The sequence below is a fragment of the Arachis ipaensis genome, chromosome B04 (genome assembly GCF_000816755.2).
Source record: "Arachis ipaensis cultivar K30076 chromosome B04, Araip1.1, whole genome shotgun sequence".
In the NCBI taxonomy this organism is placed as follows: domain Eukaryota; kingdom Viridiplantae; phylum Streptophyta; class Magnoliopsida; order Fabales; family Fabaceae; genus Arachis; species Arachis ipaensis.
This window is the reverse complement of record NC_029788.2, coordinates 95,767,564-95,778,061: the sequence shown is the minus strand read 5'-3', so window position 1 is coordinate 95,778,061 and position 10,498 is coordinate 95,767,564. Positions and strand designations below refer to the sequence as shown.

Sequence of the window (10,498 nt, the reverse complement as noted above, 5' to 3'; positions counted from 1 at the left end):
TGGTTGCACGAAAGAAAGTTGAAAAGATTGAAAGAGGAAAAAAACGTTGAGTGCAAACGTTTCAGAAAAGAAGCGAAAAAGAAGAAAGAAAAATGAGTTTGGGTATTTATAAGACCCCAAGGGCAAAAGAGTAATTTTGCGACCCCTCATTTATGGCACACGGCTATCAAGGTAGCCATAGAGTAATGTGCGCAAAACTATGAAAAGACGTAACGTCTCGATTTTTAAAACACATCGAGTGCCCAACCTTGCTCCAAGGAAGATGGTTTGTTCGAGCTGATGTTTTAATCTGCCATAGACCAGTTGGATCTACAAATGCTCGAGTTCGACCTCAAAAAGCTCAGACTCAAGCAGGAGCACTGTTCATACCCTAGCGCAAAATGAATAGAAGCATACTCAAGAGATCTAACTACTACACATACCTGACCTCGTACGACGACGGTAGTTCAGCTCTACTTATTCCAATAAGTAACTAACTCCTAAGATATCTCTCACTTATCTAGAAGGAAGATCTTAACAACTTCTCTAGAAAAAGGGAACAGTTATCCACCATTAAAGGTGAAACTACTTTAAAAGGTGGTTATCTTTTCCATTATAAATATACTAACATCCTCAGGTATATTAAAGACCCAATCTACTTAAAACCTGTTTAAACCCTTGCTAACTTAAGCATCGGAGTCCCTTGCAGGTACCACCCTCACCTCCTCATGAGGAACTCAGATGGCAGCACCTCGATATCAGAAGAAGTTAGACGCTGCCTCAAAAAGAGTCTAGACTTTACGTTCAGGCCCAAAAGCAACCCAGTTTCTGGTAACCCTCGGAACAATAGCCAATATGCAAAAGCTTTATCCTTAAAAGGTGGAGTTAAGCCTCAAAGTAGCCCTTGAAGTTACACTCGAGTCTCAAAGTAGTCCCTGAGCTTAATAGTTACCTAATTTCATCCCTGAAGTTGAATGTCGAGACCCACAGTCGTGCTTCTAGCAATTTTCATCTACTTGGCTCCACCGGAAAACTGATCTAGACTCTTCTGTGACACGCTGGCAACGAAATGGCTAGCTGACGTGGATGAGTAAAATTTTTTTATTCAATTTAGTCCCTAAATTGAAGTTAAAAAACCTAATCCCCAAATTTGAAGATCACTCTCTGCATTGCCCACTCTCTTATCATCTCTTCAGTTATATTCTCTTGTCTTGGCTTCTCCATCTTCAAAGCCACACGGTTATGGGTAGCACGAGCAACGTAACTGGGAGCTCGAACAACCCACGATCTTTTGAAAGCATTATGAGGAGAATAACTAGAAACAGAGATTCGCGTTTGCTAAAATGATGTGGGTGCGGGTCAAGACTAGTGTTGCGATGGTTAGGGACGAATTCTAACCCAGGGAGATCGTTCTTTGGTTGTCCAAACTATAATGTAAATGGTTGTTATTTTTTGTTGTATTTCTGGATATAAACTTGGCTGATTCACTTTTGTGGGTGTATCCTGTAAGTAAGAGGTGGTGTGAGTTGTTTCTGTGGATAGATAAAATTCTGGAAGATGTGATAATATGTGATGGTAGAACAAACCCTTCAATTGACAATAAAGAATAGAAGATGAAGATTGCTTGGAAACTTGGAAGGTTAGAGTTTGAAGTTAGGGTTATAAAAATGGGTAGAATTTTGGTGTTTGTATTTATGCTGCTGATTATATGAGTTGTTCTTCTCTTAAAGTTGGATAGGTAATTTGGCCAATTTTATCTGGACAAAAACAAATGACATGTTATATGCATATGTTGTTCCTAGACTTGTACCTGTCTTTTTTTTTTTGAAAGAAATGCAAATTAAAGTAAGCGACATCATCGTGCTTGCATATTTTGGAAATTTGAGAAATAATATGAAATACTAATCCATTCATCCATATTATAATTGTTTTCCATAATATTATGAAACAGCCAAAATATTGTTCACCAAGAAATATTGTTCATCCATGATGTCAAAGTTTTCATTATTAAGGCCTTACAAGGCCACAAAGCCATATGATCCTAATGAAGACAATATTGAAATTAAATAATCCAAACAAAATAGATGGACAAAAACACTAATTGTTTCATATACATAATAATCTAAGTATTTTATTTTTTTATTCTGGGTGGTGTGAATTCAGGGTTGGACACAAACTTCAAGAAGTTTGCAAGCCTTGTAGCAGTTCCCTTTGTTGCACCTGTCATAGAATCAGGTGGATAATTCCTTGCTGGTGGAGTGCTAGCTAGTGGGATGGTAGCAGGTGGAGTGCTTACTGATAGATTGCAGTTTTCTGAAGTTGATTTTGTGGCTTTGGACAACTTCTTTTTAGAAGAGAGTTTTGGTGTTGTGGTAAGCTTGGTGTAATATGTCATAGGGTGCTGATTTTGATGAGAATTGGAATTTGGAATTGTTTGGTTTGGTCTTGGTTGTGTTTTATAAAGGAATCGTAAAAATTGTGATTTTGGGTAAAAGTTAGTTTTTGGTGAACTTTCTCTGATTATAACTTTTGCCTCGGTTTTCAAAATCGAGTGAAATTTATTTAGAATTAAAGATCTTTGAAAACCCTTTAAATCAATATAAAGTTTGTAAAATTCTGAATTTTGTAGAGGAAGTTATGATCATTCAAAGTTGGTGTTAAAAATATGAAATTCTGTAAAGTTGCAGAATTTTATGATTTCTGATATATGCGCACGCACAGCCTTGTGCGGATGCACAATCTGCGTAAATTTTGATCTGTGCGGATGCACACGCCTATGCGCACGCACAGGCAGAGAAATGCGTTCTGTTTGCAGTGCAAGCACAGCTTGTGCGCGCACATATTTAAGGAAGAATTTCAACCTGTGCGTATGCACAGGCCTGTGCGGACGCACACGTTGGGAAGGCCAGTCTGTTGGGGGCATTGGCACAAGTTGTGCGAGTGAACATATTTTCAAGTTTTGACACCTGTGCGTACGCACACCCCTGTGCGTATGCACACATTTTAAAACTCTTAGGTGCGTGCGCGCGCACACTCCTGTGCGGCCGCACACGCCTTATTTCTCAAATTTTGCTTTGTTTTCAACTATTCTATCTCCCCAACAAGGTTGTAAGCTTCTATAACACCTTTTTAAGACTTTTGGGCATATTTTTGGATACTTGAAAATGGAAAAGGATATTAAGGGTCTTAGACGATATTATTTGGAAAAATTTAGAAAAACAGAGGCCTAGGTTTCTGGAGTACTAAAGGTGGTTTAATATTATGTGGTGAATGGTTGAGGAATGAGATGAGGATTAAGGAAATGTTGAGTTCAGAACTGAAATGTGAATGAACAGTGGTTGAAAAGAGTCGAGGGCTCTAAATGAAGTGATGGATCCATCTTGTATTAAAAATGTTTTTGAAAACCACTGCACTACTTTTCATTGAGATTATAAGACGCTATGCGCCCGGTAGGGGCCGAGGTTGGATCCCGCCTATCGAGGTAGCAGCGGCAGCATAAGGGCGGTGGTTTGTCCCGCTTGCACTTAGATATGATGCCGGTGGCAATAGATCCCCCTCGCATCCCTTCGGATCATCAGAGCATACAAGCGCAAAACCCTGGATAGTGATCTGAGCACTATATCTCGGGGGTTCCCACACCATGATTCCGAAGGGCAACATCTCCTTGGAGATGTGTTGGGTTGGCAGTTGAACCAACAATGTGATATCACAGCCAGTAGAACAGGCATTCATCATGTGCATTTTCTATCTGTTTATATGCTTTGCTGACTTGAGATTATTTGCCTATTTGTATAACATGCCTAATTGCTACTTGAATTAATTGCTTATTATGCTCCTACTTGTGTTTTACTTGCATTGTATATAATTGTGCTTTCTACTGGGATTGAGGAGGTTCGAAAGGCGGAGACGATGGGATCGCATGGAGAGTAGGCTGGTGAAGGCTGTGGGACAGCGGTGTTGGTTTAGATTAGAAACTCCCCTAAGATGTAGTACCCGATTTATTTATGTTAAGGTTTTATATAATTATGCTTAATTGTTTTAGTATGCCTTAAGTTTGAATCTTGTGATAGATATGGAGCTTAAGATTGCCTTTGGCATCCCGGGGTCTTATATCCTACATCACTGGGCACTGTTACCATACTGAGAACCTCCGGTTCTCATACCATATTTCTGTTGTGTTTTTCAAATGTAGGTCGTAACCCACCTCGGTGAGTTATTTTGGATGGTGACAGAAGCGGAGGATCTTGGATTCTTTTGGAGTCTTTTTGGTTTATTTTGTTTATATGTCTCTCACTTTTGAATTTTGGTTTTGCCTAGAGGCTTGTATTTGAGAGAACAAAACTATATAAGCTGTTTTTACTGTCAGGTTTCTGTATGGTTTGTATATGGCTAGCCGGCTTAAACTCCGCGAGTCGTGGCTAGATTTTTTATGATATTACACTATTATACTATTATCCTTGTTTATATCACACCTATTTCTTGTGCTTTAAGTTAGACGCTTTGTTAGTACGTTTTGCGCTTTTAAATCCTAACTTTGAGTTATATCTTTCATCAGGCTTCTAGATTATATTATCCCTATATATATATATATATGAGCTTAGAACTGTCGTAAGCTCTGATTAACCTTTGCTTTACGACGCGAGGTAAAGCTTAGGCTAATTAGGGTGTTATATTTAGTGGTATCAGAGTGGTTCATCCTTGTGAGCCTGAGGGATGGACCGATTGTGCTTCATTGCATACTCTGTGTATCTTTTCTTTGATGCTATTAGGTTATCTATTTGATATATGCATAGCATGCTTGTTTGTGAGTGTCTGTTTGGGATAATTGAAGCACTAGACTTTTGATATTGAGACTGATCACCTTGATATCGATTGTTTGGGGTAGACAGGAACCCTAATGGCCACTCGCGGGCGAGGTCGAACACGTACACGGGAAAGTAGGAATGAGCAACCAGCTGATAACCATGCCGAGTTCATGGCGGCCATGGCTAACTTAGCGAACACCATGGAAGCGAATGCTGCTGCGACTCTGCAAGCTGTGCAGAGGTTAGGCCAACCGGCCGGGAGCGGGAATGGTAATGGGAATGGCGAAGGAAATGCCAATGATAATGCTGAGGGAAATGGAAATAACACGGGAGGAGTTCCGATGACCTTGGCGATGTTCCTCAAGGTTCATCTGCCAACATTCCGAGGATCAACTAATCCTACTGAAGTGGACCACTGGTTCCAGGCCATGGAGCGTGCTTTACAGGCGCAACATGTTCCACACAATCAGTATGTAGAGTTTGCCACTTATCAGCTTGCGGGAGAGGCCCAGCCTTGGTGGCAAGCAAAGTGTCGCTTGCTACAGCTACAGAACGCTGATGTTCCGTGGGATGTGTTCTGAACGGCCTTTTATAAGAAATACTTTCCTGAATCTGCAAGGGAAGCGAAGGAGATGGAACTGATGCAGCCGAAGCAAGGTTCCCTATCTGTGGCGGACTACACAAGCAAGTTCGAAGAGCTTTGTAGATTTTTCTGAGTGTGTCAGGGAGCCCCGGAGGCTTACAAGAGCTGGAAGTGCATTAAGTACCAGAGGGATTTGAAGGATAGCATTATGACTGCTGTGGCCCCTATGGAGATCCGTGTCTTCTCCGACTTGGTGAACAAAGCAAGGGTGGTTGAGGAGTATGCCAAGACCGTAGCGGCATCCAAGGACGCCTACGGAGAAAATACTAGCAAGGGACGTGGCAAGTATTACCACCCGAGGGGTCAAAACTTTAAGAGAGGAGGATCTGCGCATCAAAGTCAAGGTAGTTTCAGGAAGAACACTCATGATCAGTTTCAGCGTGGCAAGGGAAGAGGAAGTCAGAGTGGGTGCTTCAACTGTGGACTGCCTGGTCATATCGCGAGGGATTGCACTCGTGGGAAGAACCCGAATGCGGGTCAGAGTCAGCACCAGGGGCGAGTTTTTGCTGTGAATGCTAAGGATGCTTCCAAGGAAGATCTGTTGATGAGAGGTATTTGTTTATTTGGTGATAAGACTTTAATAGCATTATATGATATTGAAGCATCGCATTCGTTTATCTCGTTTGCTAAAGTTGAGGAATTAGGCTTGAAAGTGTCAGAGTTACCTTTTGATCTGCATGTACATACTCCGCATCAGACATTTATGACTAGGTCAGGTTGTAGACAAGTAGGTTTCAAACTTGAGGGTAGAGATTTTATGCATCATTTGATCTATTTACCAATGGTTGGGTTGGAGATGATTTTGGGATTTGATTGGTTGTTGAAGAATCGGGTTTTGTTGGATTGCTTTGAACGGACAATTCGATTTATGCCGGAAGGAGAGAGTGGAGTAGTGATAGCCATGGGATACTACCTGAACTTTGTAGTGGTGCACTGTAGTGGGGAAGAGTGTCAGGGTTACATCTTGTTAACTGCTAACGCTTTGGGCGATACCCAAGGCTTAGATCAGATTCCGGTAGTTAAGGATTATCCGAAGGTATTTCCAGAAGATATCCCTGAGTTCCCACCTCAACGGGAAATCGAGTTTGCGTTTGAATTAGTGCCGGGAGCCGGACCACTGTCAATTGCTCCTTATAGGATGGCTCAGATAGAGCTGGCCGAGTTAAAGACTCAGTTGTAAGAGCTTCTAAACAAAAGTTTCATTCGACCGAGTGTGTCACCGTGGGGAGCGCCGTTTTTATTGGTAAAGAAGAAGGATGGAGGAATGCGACTGTGTGTGGATTACCAACAACTGAACAAAGTAACTATGAAGAATAAGTACCCGCTGCCAAGAATAGATGACTTGATAGATCAACTGCAAGGAGCTAGAGTGTTTTCCAAGATTGACTTGAGATCCAGTTACCATCAGATAAGGGTGAAGGAGGATGATATTCCTAAGACTGTGTTTAGGATGCGTTATGGACACTATGAGTTTACGGTGATGTTCTTCGGGTTAACGAACGCACCTGTTGTTTTCATGGATTACATGAACAGAGTCTTTCATTCTTTTCTGGACAAGTTCGTGGTAGTCTTTATGGACGACATCTTAGTTTACTCCAAGACGGCAAAGGAACATGAGGAACATTTAAGGATTGTGCTGCAAATCCTGAAAGAGTGGAAATTGTATGCTAAGTTGTCGAAGTGTGAGTTCTGGAAGGAGGAAGTGAAATTTCTAGGTCATGTGGTGAGCAAGGGAGGTATAGCGGTAGATCCTTCTAAGGTAGAAGTGGTGATGGAATGGGAAAGACCAACGACGGTAACAGAAGTTAGGAGTTTCTTGGGATTAGCTGGATATTACCGGAGATTGATCGAAGGATTTTCCCGAATTGCACTACCGATGACCAAGTTGACAAGAAAAGAAATGCCTTTTGTTTGGACGTCGGAGTGTGAAGAGAGTTTTCAGACCTTGAAGCAGAAGCTAACTTCAGCACCTCTTTTGATCTTACTGGAACCGCATGAACTGTTTGAAGTGTATTGTGATGCTTCTCTGAAGGGTTTGGGTTGCATGTTGATGCAACACCGGAATGTGGTTGCTTACGCATCGCGTCAACTGAGACCGCATGAGGTGAACTACCCAACTCATGACTTGGAATTAGCGGCGATTGTGTTTGCATTGAAGATCTGGAGGCACCACTTGTACGGAGTGAGATTTAGCATCTTTTTCTGATCATAAGAGTCTCAAGTACATCTTTGATCAGAAAGAGCTTAATATGCGTCAGAGGAGATGGATGGAGTTGCTTAAGGACTATGATTTTGAGTTAAGTTATCACCCTGGAATGGCAAATGTGGTGGCAGACGCTTTGAGTTGGAAGTCCTTGACAATAGCTTGGATGAGAATCAAGGAAGAGGAGCTAGTGGAGAAGTTTGTGGATCTTAACTTGGATATAGGTGAAGATGCCGGAAGAGCTTGCTTAAATCAGTTACAAATCTCAAGTGATTTTAAATCTGAACTCCTAAAGGCTCATCAAAATGATAACGTGTTACCAAAGGTGTTGCCAGCTATCAAACAAGGGAAGCAATGGAGAGTGTCATGGGATCAAGATGGATTGTGGAGATTCAAGGGTAGGATCATTGTGCCGGATGTTGGGACGTTACGGCAAGATATATTGAGAGAAGCGCACAAGAGCAGATTTTCTATTCTCCTTGGAAGTACTAAGATGTACCACGATCTGAAGACTATGTTCTAGTGGCCCGGTATGAAGAAGGATGTGGCAGAACATGTATCAAAGTGCCTGACATGTCAGAAGGTGAAGATAGAACATCAGAGACCGTCGGGGATGCTACAACCACATGAAATTCCTCAGTGGAAGTGGGAAGGAATTTCAATGGATTTTGTGACCAGTTTACTGAGGACTAGGTCGGGATTTAATGCGATTTGGGTGATCGTGGATTGCTTAACCAAATCCGCTCATTTCCTGCCTATCTGAGTAAACTATTCTATGGAGGAGTTGGTGAGATTGTACATCAAGGAGATAGTAAGGTTTCATGGTGTGTCGTCGAGCATAGTGTCAGACCGTGATCCCCAATTCACTTCAAGATTTTGGAGAGCTTTCCAAAGAGCTTTCAGCACAAAGCTATGTCTCAGTACCACATATCATCCGCAAACCGATGGACAGTCGGAAAGGACTATTCAGACGTTAGAAGATATGCTCAGAGCATGTGTGTTGGATCAACCCGGGAGTTGGGATCGTTATATGCCATTGGTGGAATTTGCATACAACAACAGCTTTCATGCGAGCATTGGGATGGCTCTGTATGAGGCCTTGTATGGACGGAAGTGCCAATCTCCACTTTGTTAGTATGAAGCTGGTGAAGCAAGTGTTTTGGGTTCTAATTTAATAGCAGAGACTACTGAGAACATTAAGAAGATTCGTGCAAGGATTCTAACTGCTCAGAGTAGACAGAAGAGTTATGCGGATTAGAGAAGGAAAATGTTAGAGTTTGAAGTGGGAGAGCACGTATTCCTTAGAGTTACACCGACAACTGGAATTGGAAGAGCAATCAAGACCAAGAAGTTGAATCTGAGGTATATAGGACCGTTTGAGATTTTAAGGCGATTCGGGCCGGTGGCATATCAAGTGGCCTTGCCACCTCACCTATCTAACCTACATAACGTATTCCACGTGTCACAACTCTGTAAGTACACGTCGGATGCGACTCATGTGTTGGAGCCTGAATCGGTCGAGTTGAAAGAGAACTTGACTTTCCAAGTAACGCCAGCGAGAATCGATGACACTAGTGTGAAGAAGCTGCGAGGAAAGAATGTTCCATTAGTTAAAGTTACTTGGGAGCGAGCAGGAGTTGAAGAGCACACTTGGGAATTGGAGTCTGAGATGTGAAAGGATTATCCTGAGCTTTTCTCAGGTAATTCAAATTTTGAGTGCAAAATTTCTTATTTGGTGGGGAGAATATAAGAACCGCGATTAATCAAACAGGTTAATTAAGTGATTAATTGCCCAAATTTGATTCCGAAAAGTTAGAGTGAGAATTTGAGGTTTTAAACATCATTTTTGGACTCAGTAGGTCTTTCCGAGTCAGAAAATATGTTTTCTACAAAAAAACCGTGAAAAATTGTGAACCGGCAGTTGAACCGGTTGAACCAGTTCAAGTCTGCCCGGTACCGCATGAGAAAAAGTGAAAATAGTCCAAAATCTTAGAAAAACAATAGAAATGGAAAACGGGGCGTTAATTTTAAAGGTTTGGTCCGAAGTTAGGCCAAACGGGCTAAAAACGCTAACGGGTTGGACCGGACCCAAGTTGGGCCCAATCCCAACATATATAAGGGTTCATTAATGAACCCAATCATTCATAACAAACTCAAACACACCCACACATTGCTGAAGAGAATAAGTGAAACCCCAAGAGTACTATTCATCCCCTCGTTCTCTAGCTAATATCTTGAGCTACGGTGCTCCGATTTGCGTGCCGTCAGCGGCTACGCGTTCCTTGTGATGAGCTCTACAAAACCCACCCAGGAAACTGATAAGGAAAACTCGAATCCCTCTCAGTTATTCTCCTCAAAATTTTGGGTATCTAGGGCTTGGGATTAAGTGAGTTTTTGTGATTCTTGGTGTTTAGGTTCACTCTAATCCTTGCTTAGCTTTGGGTTTTGACATCCAAATCTGTTGGAAAAGGTAAGAGGTTTTGAACTCTTGTGAACTTTTGATTTATGTTGAGCCCTATGTTGATTTTGTGGTGATTTATATGTATATAGCTTGATTATTGTGAGTTTGGAGCTTGTTGGTGCTTGTTGGAGTTACATTGGTGGCTGGATTTTGGTTGAAAGATTATTTGGTTCATATTGGGAATCGGCCAAGGTATGGTTTTGGTTTCCTCTATGTAGTATATAATATTCATGGACACTTAGGCTAGTGACCCATAGGATAGGATTGGATTTGAATGGTTGATGAATTGTTGGATGTTATTTTATGATGATGTTTGATGAAATGATGATTTTTGAGTTGATATTGATGATTGATAGTGATGTGATGAGGATGAATGATTTGTGGAGTGGAGGAGTGAATTGTGTTGA

The 10,498-nt window shown here is 41.6% G+C and overlaps 2 protein-coding genes across 2 annotated transcripts; both read left to right on the top strand.

The window, feature by feature from the left end:
• Positions 5,576-6,607, top strand: LOC107636707. The gene is made up of 2 exons (XM_016340200.1): positions 5,576-6,106; positions 6,224-6,607. Exons 1-2 carry the CDS (start codon positions 5,576-5,578, stop codon positions 6,605-6,607), a joined length of 915 nt encoding a protein of 304 aa, XP_016195686.1.
• LOC107636709 lies at positions 8,898-9,305 on the top strand. The gene has a single exon (XM_016340201.1). The coding sequence runs from the start codon at positions 8,898-8,900 to the stop codon at positions 9,303-9,305; it is 408 nt and encodes a 135-aa protein (XP_016195687.1).